This window comes from Dendrobates tinctorius, unplaced genomic scaffold, assembly GCF_039654945.1.
Source record: "Dendrobates tinctorius isolate UK_male_01 unplaced genomic scaffold, ASM3965494v1 ptg000178l, whole genome shotgun sequence".
In the NCBI taxonomy this organism is placed as follows: domain Eukaryota; kingdom Metazoa; phylum Chordata; class Amphibia; order Anura; family Dendrobatidae; genus Dendrobates; species Dendrobates tinctorius.
In genome coordinates this window covers 2,129,391-2,147,525 of record NW_027361845.1, presented here as the reverse complement: position 1 = coordinate 2,147,525, position 18,135 = coordinate 2,129,391, and the positions used below count along the sequence as shown (strand labels likewise).

The 18,135-nt window shown below is 40.0% G+C and overlaps 1 protein-coding gene across 3 annotated transcripts in view; it reads right to left on the bottom strand.

Moving 5' to 3' along the window:
- Positions 1 to 973: 973 nt before the first annotated feature.
- The window catches only part of LOC141054330 (uncharacterized), a 35,343-nt gene continuing 18,181 nt past the window's right edge, over positions 974 to 18,135 (bottom strand). For all 3 annotated transcript variants that reach the window (XM_073551639.1, XM_073551640.1, XM_073551641.1), the window contains exons 3-7: positions 6,696 to 6,912; positions 5,890 to 6,028; positions 5,389 to 5,516; positions 4,179 to 4,231; positions 974 to 1,972 (exon numbers count right to left, since the gene is read on the bottom strand). In XM_073551639.1, the coding sequence (XP_073407740.1) occupies positions 1,149 to 1,972; positions 4,179 to 4,231; positions 5,389 to 5,516; positions 5,890 to 6,028; positions 6,696 to 6,898 (1,347 nt within the window). In that variant the 5' untranslated portion in view covers positions 6,899 to 6,912 and the 3' untranslated portion in view covers positions 974 to 1,148. The remainder of the gene's footprint in view (positions 1,973 to 4,178; positions 4,232 to 5,388; positions 5,517 to 5,889; positions 6,029 to 6,695; positions 6,913 to 18,135) is intronic.

Genomic DNA, 18,135 nt, shown 5'->3' with positions numbered 1-18,135 from the left:
AGAGATGCAGCCAAGAGGCCCATGATCACTCTGGATGAACTGCAGAGATCTACAGCTGAGGTGGGACAGTCTGTTCATAGGACAACAATCAATCGTGCACTGCACAAATCTGGCCTTTATGGAAGAGTGGCAAGAAGAAAGCCATTTCTCAAAGATATCCATAAAAAGTGTTGTTTAATGTTTGCAACAAGCCACCTGGGAGACACACCAAACATGTGGAAGAAGGTGCTCTGGTCAGATGAAACCAAAATCGAACTTTTTGGCAACAATGCCAAACGATATGTTTGGCGTAAAGGCAACACAGCTCATCACCCTGAACACACCATCCCCACTGTCAAACATGGTGGTGGCAGCATCATGGTTTGGGACTGGTTTTCTTCAGCAGGGACATGGAATATGGTTAAAATTGATGGGAAGATGGATGAAGCCAAATACAGGACCATTCTTGAAGAAAACCTGTTGGAGTCTGCAAAAGACCTGAGACTGGGACGGAGATTTGTCTTCCAACAAGACAATGATCCTAAACATAAAGCTAAATCTACAATGGAATGGTTCACAAATAAACGTATCCAGGTGTTAGAAAGGCCAAGTCACAGTCCAGACCTGAATCCAATCGAGAATCTGTGGAAAGAGCTGAAAACTGCTGTTCACAAACGATCTCCATCAAACCTCACTGAGCTCGAGCTGTTTGCCAAGGAAGAATGGGCGAGAATTTCAGTCTCTCGATGTACAAAACTGATAGAGACATACCCCAAGCGACTGCAGCTGTAATCGCAGAAAAATGTGGCGCAACAAAGTATTAAGTTAAAGGGGCCGAATAATATTGCACGCCCCACTTTTCAGTTTTTGAATTTCCACAAAAATTTAAAATAACCAATAAATTTCATTCAACTTCACAATTGTGTCCCACTTGTTGTTGATTCTTCACCAAAAATTTACATTTGGTATCTTTATGTTTGAAGCATGATATGTGGGAAAAGGTTGAAAAGTTCCAGGGGGCTGAATAATTTCGCAAGGTACTGTATATTGTCTTGTATAGGGTTATGCACAAATGAGAAGGGTCAGGGGCCAACTGGAGCCAGGCTTCTTCCTCTGGGGTCCCGTAGTTGCCATACTGGCCTATATGGAGAGGTCATTTCGTGTTGAGTCTACACCTCGGACTCTTTCGTCTCATCCATATACATCTCAAACTCTTCTCTGTTCAGGATTTTGAAGTTGAGCCTTCGATAAATGATAGGGTTGGATCCTCTGAAATCTCGAGTCACTTCATACAACTTTCTCAACACTGGGGCCAGTGGCTCGAAGCCTGCGGTGTCCGCCAGCCACTGGTTATATTTCCACTGGTTCAGCCCAAGGCGGTAAAGATACTTGAGCGGTAATCCCGAAGCTCGGTGCTTTATTAGCTCTTGGCGGCACTCGGAAAGCATCAGCTCTGGAGGAGGCAATGGGTGTTTACCCTCCAGCACTAACAGGAAAAACTGGGCCTGGCAGTGAACGAGCGGGAATGGCACCACAATTTTACAAGCCCCAATGAAGCCCAGGGTGGGGTATCGGGCATGGATAAGTTGATTATATAGGGGCGGTAGGTGACCCTTCCCTAAATCTGGGCTTTCTATATCTTCACCCTCCAAAAATCCCCAGTCCAGTACATCACCATGTTCTGCCCCAGACGCAAAGAATGGGTAATTGTATTTGTAACCAGTACAGAAAATCAAAGTATCTGCCTGAATCTTCCTTCCATCCTCACATACTAGGGTGTTAGGAGCAGCACTGACCACTGGAGGCGCCATTGAGACATTTCCTGGTGGGGTCCACATTAGGGGAGGACTGCGATGGCACAAAATGACCCGCTCGGCATGAGGAGACAGTTCCATGGCTATGTCTACACCTGAAGGTCCGCAGCCCAAAAGGACTACTGAACGTGAAGAGAAGACCTCCGGATAGCGGTAGAAATGGCTGTGTAACACTTGTCCTACAAAACCAATAGAAAAAAAGATCCACTCAATATAACTTCATTTTTACTTTATAATGTAAATATAACACAGGTCAACGAAAAAAATTTTTTTTTCTGGTGTCCAAAATATTTTAATGAATTTGGGGTATTTTTGGGGTGCTGATTCTGAATATGTCATCAGTTTTGCCAGATTGGCTCAAGTTTTTGAGATTTTTGGTATCTTATTTATAGCACTTGTTGGTAAATGCGACGCATCATCTCATTAATTTCTTTGGATTAGTACTTGAACTGAGCAGTTCTCAATATAGTTTTGTGTTAATTAGTGTTCTAAAAGTTTGTTCATAGCTTGATTTTTGCACTAACTTTATGTTGTTGTCTGTTTTCCAGTGAAAAGCATGAACTCATCATGAAGAAGTTGTCTTAACGATCCAGACTCATTCTGTTACATTTGTGGTGAATATACACTGCCAAAACATAGAAGAAACATAACACACTTCGTAAAAAAAGTGTATTTTGCCTATTTTGGGGTTATGCTTGGGGACCAAGACAAGTTTTGGGCACCACACATAGTGTGCAAAGCATGTATCGAATTATTACGAAAATGGAGCAAAGGACAAAGAAAAAGCTTCAAATTTGGTGTTCCAATGGTGTGGAGAGAGCCAAAAAATCATCATGATGACTGTTATTTCTGTGCAGTGCAAGTGCAAGGATTCAATAAGCATAAGAAACGAAAATGGGAGTAACATGGAATCTGCAAGAAGGCCTGTCCCTCATTGTGAAGATGTGCCTGTACCTGTGTTTACCATAAATAACAGTCATCATGATGATTTTTTGGCTCTCTCCACACCATTGGAACACCAAATTTGAAGCTTTTTCTTTGTCCTTTGCTCCATTTTCGTAATAATTCGATACATGCTTTGCACACTATGTGTGGTGCCCAAAACTTGTCTTGGTCCCCAAGCATAACCCCAAAATAGGCAAAATACACTTTTTTTACGAAGTCTGTTATGTTTCTTCTATGTTTTGGCAGTGTATATTCACCACAAATGTAACAGAATGAGTCTGGATCGTTAAGACAACTTCTTCATGATGAGTTCATGCTTTTCACTGGAAAACAGACAACAACATAAAGTTAGTGCAAAAATCAAGCTATGAACAAACTTTTAGAACACTAATTAACACAAAACTATATTGAGAACTGCTCAGTTCAAGTACTAATCCAAAGAAATTAATGAGATGATGCGTCGCATTTACCAACAAGTGCTATAAATAAGATACCAAAAATCTCAAAAACTTGAGCCAATCTGGCAAAACTGATGACATATTCAGAATCAGCACCCCAAAAATACCCTAAATTCGATGAAATATCTTTGGCACCAAAAATGCTGTTGACCAGTGTAATTGTTATCCTTTTTATTATATACAACTTTAGTATTCGGAGCTTCATTTTTCCGATAAAGAGTTCCAAATCCCCTGCACAACGTATAATTATAACATTCTGGCTACCAGCATCTACAACTAGAGGGCGCTAAGGAGCTGAGTGCATACTGGATAAAGCGTATGCAGTGAGCTCCCTCTAGTGGTGGCTGTATGTAGGCAGAACTTTATTAGTTTTCTCAAGTGTTTTTGCAAAGAATTCTGCCTTTGGAAAATCAAAAAAAAAAACATAAAAAATTAGAAATCAGTGAATCAAAATCTCATCCAGTTTTAAGAGTTCAGATTTGCCTAAATGTGGGGTGCGACACACGTCGTTGTTGTTGGGTGCAATACACAAGCGACGGTGTCAACGGAAGTACCGGATGGAAATAGCCGGTGGCCCAAAACAAAGACAGAAGAGCCAGGTGGGACAAGTAGCTGCAGTACCAGGCACAGCCACAACCATATATTCGGCGCTGTACATGGGTAAACAATGAAGAAGACCTTCAGATGATTGGTGATGGCCTTCAATTTTGTATTAGTATTGCTAACTTTTTTTACGCCCCCCTTCTTTACACCATGTTTGCAGTCTGTCTTTAAAACCTCTTGATAAAATAATACATGTGTCGGGAAAAAAAATGGCGCCACTAATATGATTTTTATCTAGAAAGGTTAACGTAGCATGAGCAGGAACTAAGGACCTCTGGGAGAGTCCATACATTCAACCGGGTCAAGGATCGGGATCGTCACTACCGAGGAAAACTCTCATGGAGGATCGTTCCTTTTGTTCTCTTTCTCCATTTCTCACCTTGAAAGTCCTTTAGTCCTTCAATCTCAGGGATGTAGGGATGAGAATAATGTCTGCAGGGAATGGGACACAACGTCACACAAGGCGACCGAAGTAATCAGAGAGAATTCGCAAGGATTGGAGAAAGGTCATCAAGAAAATAATGAGGAGGTCAAGAGGAGCAGACATGGAAGAACATCTACTGCTGAACGCTAGTCACCCCCTGGACAACAGCGCTATCCGAGGACAACCGGCTGGATTTCCAGGGTATGTGCACACAGAGGTTTTGGAGCAGGAACTCTCCAAGTCTTACTCCAAATCTTTGAGTTTCCGGTCAGTGACTATGTTCACAAAGGGTTTTTTGAGCTTGGAGGAAACTTTCCAAATCCTTCTTAAAAATGTCAAACTGTCAAAATGTGAAGGTTCTGCTCAGTTATCTGTCGAAAAAGTATTATTTTGACCTTGTGTGCACATAACCCCCCAAAAAGGAAAATTTCCTGAAGTGGTTACTACTTAAAAAAAACAAAAAAAAAAAAACACAATATTCGCACTGAGTAATTTTTTTTTTCTAAGTTTTTGAAGCAGAAACTCTCCAAATCTCTGATCAAAAATAGCTAATTTTGGCAAAATTCTGCTCAAACAGCTCAGCAAAAAGCCTCAGTGTGAACACAGTACGCTCTGTAATAGTGGGGAGTGAGCACACAGTCTTTTTGAGGAGGATTTAGAGAGTTTCTGCCAGATTTCTGCTCCAAAAATTCCTAAAAATAACTGAATGTGAACATGCCCAATGAGTCTTTTGACAGAATTTTCAGAGAAAAAAAAACTGAGCAGAACCTCAAAGTTTTGAATTTTTCTGCTCCCCCCCCCAAAAAAAAACCCCAGCAAAAACAGTCACTACGAACACACATTTCCTGTCAAAAGAACTTGGTGCAAAAGGTTATCACCTCAATGAAGTGATTTTCGGGGTCTGCATCCCCCATGGGCACCTGCTACCCACCGACATCTTCTGCCAATCCCTACTGCCAGCAGCCTCGTGATCCATCACGCTTCTTCTCTGGTACAAATGCTCAGGAGGTTACACCTGTACAAAAACTTTTCTTCCAGACCTGATCCGAGAGCTCGGGATCGGTAGGGGAACATATTTTTTTTGTGGGAAAAGTTTTCTAAGTATCACATTTAGGAATAGTACGAAAGATCTTTATGGACTGTGAGGATGGGAGCGAGTACTCACCCCACACACACCATGATGGCGTCAAATTTTTCCACCTCTTCTTCTCCTCGAGTTTTCGCAATCACCCACCAGGAAACCGGCTCGTGGCCTCCAATTACAGGGGAGACGGACACCACCCGAGTGTTAAACTGCAAAGTGCAAGAGGACGGGGGAAAGTTTATATGATGTGGACCGGTCATAAAAGGATTTAGATTATTAGTTCTAGGAGTATATATTGAAGGACGCCCCCCCCGTGGTACCCCAATAGACATGGGACATCACAGCACCCTCATGAAGACATCAGACCCATCTCTGTATTAATGATGAGAAAACAAAAAAAAGGGTGCCCAGATTGCGGAAATTAGAAAATGTTCTTCCTTCCGGAGGTGAGCAATTCGCATATTGCCTCCCATGATGCCTTGCTTGTAAGTCTCAATATGGTCAAAGTACCCTCAAACCATGCTATGTCTACAAGTCCACACCTCCAATGGAGGTCCTGTTCCCGGCCCGGCATGATCTCACCTTGATATGTGGTCGAATAGAGAATTTATCTGTGTATTCCTCCAGATATTTCAGCACTTCTGAGTGATGGATGAAGGAAGGCAGGGAGGGATCAAAGGGAAAATCGGGAAATTCCATTATCTCTTTAGGAAGATTGGTCCTAGGATAGTGAGGGATCGAGAATATATTCACTTCTCTATTATAAACATCAGACGATAATTAGCGGGCTCATCGATGGTCTCTTCCTCCTGATCTTGCTTTAACACACAGGAAATAGCGCTCTATTAGCCAATAGCAGGCTGGGGCGGGACCACTCGACGAGCAGTGATTGGCTGAGCCATTTCCCGCTATTTACTGTCTGTCAAGATGACAACAGGAAGTAGAGACCATGGCGGATCAGTGAACCATCACAATGGAAGTTGTGAGAAATTAGTAAAGGTTATTACGGTTTATTTTTCATATTTTCCTTTTTTTTTATTAACAAAAAAAATAAAAAAATAAAAGTCCTTCTCTAAACAATCTCTTTAAGGAAAAAAATACAATGTTAGCCTAAAGCCCGATGTAAAAAAATAAAATATCCTAATAAAGGTCCGATTTTAACATGCGACCACTGACCGAGCAAAGAAAAAATAAATTATATTATATATAGAGAGTAAATCCAGGTTAGATTGCATGTTAAAGTGATTAGAACCATTGTAAATCAAAGATATAAAACAATCCGTACGAATACAGAACAGCAGAACATCCCATAAATTACCAGAGGACCTAGAGGTGGAAGAAGGTGATGGAAGGTGAACTGTGTGATATTATTATTGAATGCCACTTACTTCAAATCTCTGTACATACTGGAATGTGTATGGACGTCATTCCCTGGGTCTTCTATGTAAACCCAAGTTCCCCCCACTTGACCTGTCGTCTCGAACACCACTGGGGGCTCAAAAGTTAATGGTCTTGAAAGAATATGACGAGCACTGCAAAGTCCAGCAGATCCAGCCCCAATCACTGCCACACGTAGCCTGCTGGATGCCATAGTGGCATACAATGCTGTAAAAACAAAGATAGCTGAATAAGTGACCCCTATATTACTGCCTCATAAGAACAGAAATATCACTACTATAATACTGCCCCTATGTACAAGAATATAACTACTATAATACTGCCCCCTATGTACAAGAATATAATTACTATAATACTGCCTCTACGTACAAGAATATAACTACTATAATACTGCCCCCTATGTACAAGAATATAATTACTATAATACTGCCTCTACGTACAAGAATATAACTAATATAATACTGTCCCTATGTACAAGAATATAACTACTATAATACTGCCCCCTATGTACAAGAATATAACTACTATAATACTGCCCCTATGTACAAGAATATAACTACTATAATACTGCCCCCTATGTACAAGAATATATCTACTATAATACTGCCCCCTATGTACAAGAATATAACTACTATAATACTGCTCCTATGTACAAGAATATAACTACTATAATACTGCCCACTATGTACACGAATATAACTACTATAATACTGCCCCTATGTACAAGAATATAACTACTATAATACTGCTCCTATGTACAAGAATATAACTACTATAATACTGCCCCTATGTACAAGAATATAACTACTATAATACTGCCCCCTATGTACAAGAATATAACTACTATAATACTACCCCCTATGTACAAGAATATAACTACTATAATACTACCCCTATATACAAGAATATAACTACTATAATACTGCCCCTATGTACAAGAATATAACTACTATAATACTGCCCCTATATACAAGAATATAACTACTATAATACTGCCCCCTATGTACAAGAATATAACTACTATAATACTGCCCCTATGTACAAGAATATAACTACTATAATACTGCCCCCTATGTACAAGAATATAACTACTATAATACTGCCCCTATGTACAAGAATATAACTACTATAATACTGCCCCTATGTACAAGAATATAACTACTATAATACTGTCTCCTATGTACAAGAATATAACTACTATAATACTGCCCATATGTACAAGAATATAACTACTATAATACTGTCCCCTATGTACAAGAATATAACTACTATAATACTGCCCCCTATGTACAAGAATATAACTACTATAATACTGCCCCTATGTACAAGAATATAACTACTATAATACTGCCCCTATGTACAAGAATATAACTACTATAATACTGCCCCCTATGTACAAGAATATAACTACTATAATACTGCTCCTATGTACAAGAATATAACTACTATAATACTGCCTCCTATGTACAAGAATATAACTACTATAATACTGCTCCTATGTGCAAGAATATAACTACTCTAATACTGCCCCTATGTACAAGAATATAACTACTATAATACTGCTCCTATGTACAAGAATATAACTACTATCATACTGCCCCCTATGTACAAGAATATAACTACTATAATACTGCTCCTATGTACAAGAATATAACTACTATAATACTGCCCCTATGTACAAGAATATAACTACTATAATACTGCCCCTATATACAAGAATATAACTACTATAATACTGCCACTATGTACAAGAATATAACTACTATAATACTGCTCCTATGTGCAAGAATATAACTACTATAATACTGCCCCTATGTACAAGAATAGAACTACTATAATACTGCCCCTATGTACAAGATTATATAACTACTATAATACTGCCCCTATGTACAAGAATAGAACTACTATAATACTGCCCCTATGTACAAGATTATATAACTACTATAATACTGCCCCTATGTACAGGAATATAACTACTATAACACTGTTGGGAATCTCTCTCAGACAAAACTAACAGGTCAAGGAAATTCTTATCCTTTCTTGCTGACAACTTTATCTTCCAAAGGGTAGGGGAGAAAACAAGGGGAACTGCTACCTTGGATCTAATCCTTATAATAACAGGGAGGAAATGGTTGAGGAGGTAAAAGTGGCTGGGACCCTAGGAGGTAGCGACCATGCTATTTTAGAATTTTGGATAACTAGAGGAGGAAGACCTGTGAAGACTCAGACGTCAAGGTTAGATTTCAGAAAGGCAGATTTTAAGGGATTCAGAAAGAGAATTGGAGGGATCCAATGGCTGGATATCCTTAAAGACAAAAATGTCCAGGAAGGATGGGAAATCTTGAAAAATGAAATTCTCAAAGCACAATTGTTAACAATTCCAAAAAGAGGGGAGAATAGGAAGCAATTAAGGAAGCCAGGATGGATGAACACAGAACTTAAGCACATGCTAAAAAGGAAGAAAAAATGTTTATAAAATGGAAAGAGGGAGGCATATCTAAAGAAGAATATAATGCTGTCTGCAGAACCTGCAGGGCACAAATCAGATTATCTAAAGCTGAAAATGAATTGAGGCTTGCAAGAGATGTCAAAAGCAATAATAAAGGATTTTGGGGATATGTCAAAAGTAAAAGAAAAGTCAAAGATGCTATAGGATTTTTACAGGATGAAAATGATGAAATGGTAAGACAGGATGTTGAGAAGGCCGAACTTTTAGATTCCCTTTTGCATCTGTTTTCTCTCAGAAAGGAAATGTAACATCAACTGTTCTTCACTGTCCTATTAAGGGAATAGAAGAATCCAGGATAGCTATAAACAGAAAGATAGTGAGGAAACACTTAGCTAGCCTAAATTAATTCAAGTCTCCAGGTCCAGATGAATTACACCCCAGAGTACTGAAGGAGATAGAAGAAATTTTTGAACCCCTCTCCATAATCTTTGAAAATTATTGGAGAACAGGACAAGTCCCAGAAGACTGGAGAAGAGCAAATGTTGTTCCTATCTTCAAAAAGGGGAAGAAGGTGGAGCCAGGCAACTATATGCCGGTGAGTCTGACTTCTATACCAGGAAAGATCTTTGAACAAATTATTAAACAACATGTATGTCAGCACCTGGATAAGAATGAAGTGATTAAACAGAGTCAGCATGGGTTTGTAACTAATAAGTCATGTTCAGACTAACTTAATTTCCTTCTATGACAGAATCACTGATTGGGTGGATCAAGGAAATGCTGTAGATATAGTATTTCTTGACTTCAGCAAAGCATTTGACAAAGTATCTCATACAATCCTTATTGAAAAAATTACTAAGTATGGAATGGACAAGGCAACTGTTAGGTGGATTCATAACTGGCTTAGTGATCGGACCCAAAGAGTGGTCGTAAATGGCTGCACATCCAGTTGGAAGAATGTCTCAAGTGGGGTACTACAGGGCTCTGTCCTGGGCCCTGTATTGTTCAACATCTTTATCAACGATTTAGATGAAGGAATTGAGGGTAAACTGATTAAATTTGCTGATGACACAAAGCTAGGAGGGATAGCTAATACTAGAGAAGAGAGAGTATTCAAAAAGATATAAATAAACTGGCGTTGTGGGCAGCAACTAACAGAATGGTTTTTAACAGGGAAAAATGCAAAGTACTACATCTGGGCAATAAAAATGAAAAAAGCATACACAGAATGGGAGGAATAGGGCTAAGCAACAGCACATGTGAAAAAGACTTGGGTATACTAATAGATCACAGACTGAATATGAGTCAACAGTGTGATGCAGCAGCAAAAAAGGCAAATGCAATTCTAGGATGTATTAACAGAAGCATACAGTCTAGATCACGTGAAGTCATTATTTCCCTCTACTCCTCTTTGGTCAGACCTCATCTGGAATAGTGTGTCCAGTTTTGGGCACCACATTTTAAAAAAGACATCAACAAACTGGAGCAAATTCAGAAAAGAGCGACCAGAATGGTGACCGGTCTGCAAACCCTGTCTTATGAGGAAAGGTTGCAGGATTTGGGAATGTTTAGTTTGCAAAAGAGAAGACTGAGAGGAGACTTAATAGCTGTCTACAAATATCTAAAGGGCTGTCACATTGTAGAAGGATCAACTTTATTCTCATTTGCACAAGGAAAGACTAGAAGCAATGGGATGAAACTGAATGGGAGGAGACACAGATTAGATATTAGAAAAACTTTTTGACAGTTAGGCTGAGTTCACACGTAGCGTTTTTTCGCGTTTCCGCGGCGGTTTTAACCGCGCGATTTTGCCGCGAAAACGCGAAAAATAAGCATCCCATGCATTCCTATGGGATTCCGCAATGCTGTGCTAATGCTGCGGTTTTTACCGCGGCGGAATCGCTTCGCGGTAAAAAACGCAGCATGCTCATTAATTTGCGGAATCGCGGCGATCCCGCACCCATAGGAATGCATTGTTCCGCTTACTTCCCGCATGTGGCTGTGCACACCATGCGGAAAGTAAGCAGAACAATTGCGGATGGTACCCACGGTCCGGAGGAGAGGAGACTGTCCTCCGGGCTTTGGGTACCATATCCCTGTAAAAAAAAAGAATTTAAAATAAAAAATATTGCTATTCTCACCCTACGACGTCCCGCGCAGCCTTCCCGCTTCTCTTCATGCTCTCGTTCCCAGTAGTCCTTTGCGAAAATGCTCGCGATGACGTCCGTTCTCGCGGGATCGCGAAGTCTCGCGGTCATTCGCGCGACGTCATCGCGAATTACCGCGAGACGTCGCGATCCCGCGAGAACTGACGTCATCGCGAGCATTTTCGCAAAGGATTACTGGGAACGGATGCGCGGGACATCGGAGGGTAAGAATAACACCATTTTTTATTTTTTTTTACATCCTATCTTTTACTATTGATGCCGCATAGGCGGCCTCAGTAGTAAAAAGTTGGTCACACTGTCAAACACTGTGTTTGACAAGTGTGACCAACCTGTCAATCAGTTCTCCAAGCGATGCTCCAGATCGCTTGGAAAACGCTAGCATTTTGCAAGCTAATTACGCTTGCAAAATGCTAGTTTTTCCGCGGGAAAATCGCGGGAATTTAAAATGCGATTTTCCCGCGGACTGGAATTCCGGAATTCTTGCGGTAATTTCCGCGAGAGTTCCATTACGTGTGCACTTAGCCTTAGAGTGATCAATGAGTGGAACAAGCTGCCACGAGAAGTGGTGAGTTCTCCTTCAATGGAAGTCTTCAAACAGAGGCTGGACAGACATCTGACTGGGATGATTTAGCGAATCCTGCTTTGAGCAGGGGGTTGGACCAGATGGCCCAGGAGGACCCTTCCAACTCTACGATTCTATGATTCTATGCTCCTATGTACAAGAATATAACTATTATAATACTGCCCCCTATGTACAAGAATATAACTACTATAATACTGCTCCTATGTAAAAGAATATAACTACTATAATACTGCTCCTATGTGCAAGAATATAACTACTATAATACTGCCCCCTATGTACAAGAATATAACTACTATAATACTGTCTCCTATGTACAAGAATATAACTACAATAATACTGTCCCCTATGTACAAGAATATAACTACTATAACACTGCTCCTATGTACACGAATATAACTACTATAATACTTCCCCTATGTACAAGAATATAACTACTAATACTGCCCCCTATGTACAAGAATATAACTACTATAATACTGCTCCTATGTACAAGAATATAACAACTATAATACTGCCCCTATGTACAAGAATATAACTACTATAATACTGCCCCCTATGTACAAGAATATAACTACTATAATACTGCCCCCTATGTACAAGAATATAACTACTATAATACTTCCCCCTATGTACAAGAATATAACTACTATAATACTGCTCCTATGTACAAGAATATAACAACTATAATACTGTCCCCTATGTACAAGAATATAACTACTATAATACTGTCCCCTATGTACAAGAATATAACTACTATAATACTGCCCCCTATGTACAATAATATAACTACTATAATACTGCTCCTATGTACAAGAATATAACAACTATAATACTGTCCCCTATGTACAAGAATATAACAACTATAATACTGCCCCCTATGTACAAGAATATAACTACTATAATACTGTCCCTATGTACAAGAATATAACTACTATAATACTGCCCCTATGTACAAGAATATAACTACTATAATACTGTCCCCTATGTACAAGAATATAACTACTATAATACTGTCCCCTATGTACACGAATATAACTACTATAATACTGCCCCTATGTACAAGACTATAACTACTATAATACTGCTCCTATGTACAAGAAAATAACTACTATAATACTGCCCCCTATGTACAAGAATATAACTACTATAATACTGTCCCCTATGTACAAGAATATAACTACTATAATACTGCTCCTATGTACAAGAATATAACTATTATAATACTGCCCTCTATGTACAAGAAAATAACTACTATAATACTGCCCCCTATGTACAAGAATATACAGTAACTACTATAATACTGCTCCTATGTACAAGAATATAACTACTATAATACTGCCCCCTATGTATAAGAATATAACTACTATAATACTGCCCCCTATGTACAAGAATATAACTACTATAATACTGCCCCCTATGTACAAGAATATAACTACTATAATACTGCTCCTATGTACAAGAATATAACAACTATAATACTGTCCCCTATGTACAAGAATATAACTACTATAATACTGTCCCCTATGTACAAGAATATAACTACTATAATACTGCCCCCTATGTACAAGAATATAACTACTATAATACTGCTCCTATGTACAAGAATATAACAACTATAATACTGTCCCCTATGTACAAGAATATAACTACTATAATACTGCCCCCTATGTACAAGAATATAACTACTATAATACTGTCCCTATGTACAAGAATATAACTACTATAATACTGCCCCTATGTACAAGAATATAACTACTATAATACTGTCCCCTATGTACAAGAATATAACTACTATAATACTGTCCCCTATGTACACGAATATAACTACTATAATACTGCCCCCTATGTACAAGAATATAACTACTATAATACTGTCCCTATGTACAAGAATATAACTACTATAATACTGCCACTATGTACAAGAATATAACTACTATAATACTGTCCCCTATGTACAAGAATATAACTACTATAATACTGTCCCCTATGTACACGAATATAACTACTATAATACTGCCCCTATGTACAAGAATATAACTACTATAATACTGCCCCTATGTACAAGACTATAACTACTATAATACTGTCCTCTATGTACAAGAATATAACTACTATAATACTGCTCCTATGTACAAGAATATAACTATTATAATACTGCCCTCTATGTACAAGAAAATAACTACTATAATACTGCCCCCTATGTACAAGAATATACAGTAACTACTATAATACTGCCCCTATGTACAAGAATATAACTACTATAATACTGCCCCCTATGTATAAGAATATAACTACTATAATACTGTCCCCTATGTACAAGAATATAACTACTATAATACTGCCCCCTATGTACAAGAATATAACTACTATAATACTGCCCCTATGTACAAGAATATAACTACTATAATACTGCCCCCTATGTACAAGAATATAACTACTATAATACTGCCTCCTATGTGGAGACTTTGATGACACTATCAGCAGTCCAGTGTTGCGCGGTTATACACATAGTTTTCCCCCTCCCAGCTGTACACACAAGTTCAGGAAGAGACTGTACGGTACATACTTACGATGTTTAGGCGCCACTATTAGTGACTCAGGAGGCGACGAACTTTGTGCCTGTGGTGACAGACCGCCTTGCTCAGAGCGGTGTCTTACGTCTGCAGAACGTTGAGATCTTTGCCCTTCTGCTAATGATTTCCTACACCCTTGTGTCTCCTTTGTTGCACAGCACACTGTGACTGATACGTGGAGAGCGGCGTTTTGTTCACCAGATTTAATAATAAAAGTAAAGTACCGTAAGATTCGCCCAAATTATTCAGAGGCGCGATCCGGCTAATGAATTTGGAACATTTTTAAAGCGCTGACGGCAACCGCCGAACATGTTATCCTGCCCCTCCGGAGGCGCACACTCGCCCTGCTCCGCTGAGCTCCGGACTTCGTTCAAAACATCGGAAAACAAGCCGGAATCACAGCGCAAAATCTGCACCAGTGACGCCAAGTATCACCGATTATTACAGCAGCAGACGTCAGCGACATCACCAAGTATAAGGGACTGTTCACACGCTGGGTTCTGGCCAAGATTTTGTGCGCATTTTACTCTGCAGAAAAAGCTGCATTTTACAGGACCAGAAAAGGGAACGAGGTGTAAGAACTCTCCGCACCCGATGATCGATTGTTCCTGACAGATGAGAAACTTCAAAGCGTCTTTTTCAGTCTGTAAAACGTCATTTCTTTCCACACTTTGCAGAGTTTCTAACGATTTATATGGAGGATGTGTCTGCAGAATAGTGAGTGCAGCTCTGGAGTATAATACAGGAGGTAACTCAGGATCAGTAATGTATGTACACAGTGACTGCACCAGCAGAATAGCGAGTGCAGCTCTGGAGTATAATACAGGATGTAACTCAGGATCAGTAATGTATGTACACAGTGACTGCACCAGCAGAATAGTGAGTGCAGCTCTGGATTATAATACAGGAGGTAACTCAGGATCAGTAATGTAATGTATGTACACAGTGACTGCACCAGCAGAATAGTGAGTGCAGCTCTGGGGTATAATACAGGAGGTAACTCAGGATCAGTAATGTAATGTATGTACACAGTGACTGCACCAGCAGAATAGTGAGTGCAGCTCTGGGGTATAATACAGGATGTAACTCAGGATCAGTAATGTAATGTATGTACACAGTGACTGCACCAGCAGAATAGTGAGTGCAGCTCTGGAGTATAATACAGGATGTAACTCAGGATCAGTAATGTAATGTATGTACACAGTGACTGCACCAGCAGAATAGTGAGTGCAGCTCTGGAGTATAATACAGGATGTAACTCAGGATCAGTAATGTAATGTATGTACACAGTGACTGCACCAGAAGAATAGTGGGTGCAGCTCTGGAGTATAATACGGGATGTAACTCAGGATCAGTAATGGAATGTATGTACATAGTGATTGCACCAGCAGAATAGTGAGTGCAGCTCTGGAGTATAATACAGGATGTAACTCAGGATCAGTAATGTAATGTATGTACACAGTGACTGCACCAGCAGAATAGTGAGTGCAGCTCTGGGGTATAATACAGGATGTAACTCAGGATCAGTAATGTATGTACACAATGACTGCACCAGCAGAATAGTGAGTGCAGCTCTGGGGTATAATACAGGATGTAACTCAGGATCAGTAATGTATGTACACAATAACTGCACCAGCAGAATAGTGAGTGCAGCTCTGGAGTATAATACAGGAGGTAACTCAGGATCAGTAATGTAATGTATGTATACAGTGACTGCATCAGCAGAATAGCGAGTGCAGCTCTGGGGTATAATACAGGATGTAACTCAGGATCAGTAATGTAATGTATTTACACAGTGACTGCACCAGCAGAATAGTGAGTGCAGCTCTGGGGTATAATACAGGATGTAACCCAGGATCAGTAATGTCTGTACACAATGACTGCACCAGCAGAATAGTGAGTGCAGCTCTGGAGTATAATACAGGAGGTAACTCAGGATCAGTAATGTAATGTATTTACACAGTGACTGCACCAGCAGAATAGTGAGTGCAGCTCTGGGGTATAATACAGGATGTAACTCAGGATCAGTAATGTCTGTACACAGTGACTGCACCAGAAGAACAGTGAGTGCAGCTCTGGAGTATAATACAGGAGGTAACTCAGGATCAGTAATGTATGTACACAGTGACTGCACCAGAAGAATAGTGAGTGCAGCTCTGGAGTATAATACAGGAGGTAACTCAGGATCAGTAATGTAATGAATGTACACAGTGACTGCACCAGCAGAATAGTGAGTGCAGCTCTGGAGTATAATACAGGAGGTAACTCAGGATCAGTAATGTATGTACACAGTGACTGCACCAGCAGAATAGTGAGTGCAGCTCTGGGGTATAATACAGGATGTAACTCAGGATCAGTAATGTATGTACACAGTGACTGCACCAGAAGAATAGTGAGTGCAGCTCTGGAGTATAATACAGGAGGCAACTCAGGATCAGTAATGTAATGAATGTACACAGTGACTGCACCAGCAGAATAGTGAGTGCAGCTCTGGAGTATAATACAGGATGTAACTCAGGATCAGTAATGTATGTACACAGTGACTGCACCAGAAGAATAGTGAGTGCAGCTCTGGAGTATAATACAGGATGTAACTCAGGATCAGTAATGTAATGTATGTACACAGTGACTGCACCAGCAGAATAGTGAGTGCAGCTCTGGGGTATAATACAGGATGTAACTCAGGATCAGTAAAGTAATGTATGTACACAGTGACTGCACCAGAAGAATAGTGAGTGCAGCTCTGGAGTATAATACAGGATGTAACTCAGGATCAGTAATGTAATGTATGTACACAGTGACTGCACCAGCAGAATAGTGAGTGCAGCTCTGGGGTATAATACAGGGTCAGTAGCACATACCTGTCATCTAGTGATTATGCCATTATTTTTTAGTTGGCATACTTCATCTACCTCATCTTATGCACTTTGTATGTCTTGATTACATATGTGTAATAAACTTTGATACTATTGAATTAAATCCTTTCCATTGTGTGGTATCTTTCCCCCACCCACCAGTCATTTGATATCTATTCTTGTCATTAATAGCCTTATTATGACCTTTTTGGCTTGTGATAAGGGGCTTTTTTTGCTTTGGTTGTATAATACAGGGTCAGCAGTGTATGTACAGTGAGCGCTGCTCTGGGGTATAATACATGGTCAGCAGTGTATATACAGTGAGCGTAGCTGCAGGGTATAATACAGGGTCAGCAGTGTATGTACAGTGAGTGCAGCTATGGGGTTTATATACAGGGTCAGCAGTGTATGTACAGTGAGCGCAGCTCCGGTGTATAATACAGGGTAAGCAGTGTATATACAGTGAGTGCAGCTCCGGGGTATAACACAGGGTGAGTAGCGTATGTACAGTGAGCGCAGCTCGGTGTATAATACAGGGGCAGCAGTGTATCTACAGTGAGCGCAGCTCCAGGGTATAATACAGGGTAAGCAGTATATGTACAGTGAGTGCAGCTGCAGGGTATAATACAGGGTCAGCAGTGTATGTACAGTGAGCGCAGCTCCGGTGTATAATACAGGGTAAGCAGTGTATGTACAGTGAGCGCAGCTCCGGTGTATAATACAGGGTCAGCAGTGTATGTACAGTGAGCGCAGCTCCGGTGTATTATACAGGGTCAGCAGTGTATGCACAGTGAGTGCAGCT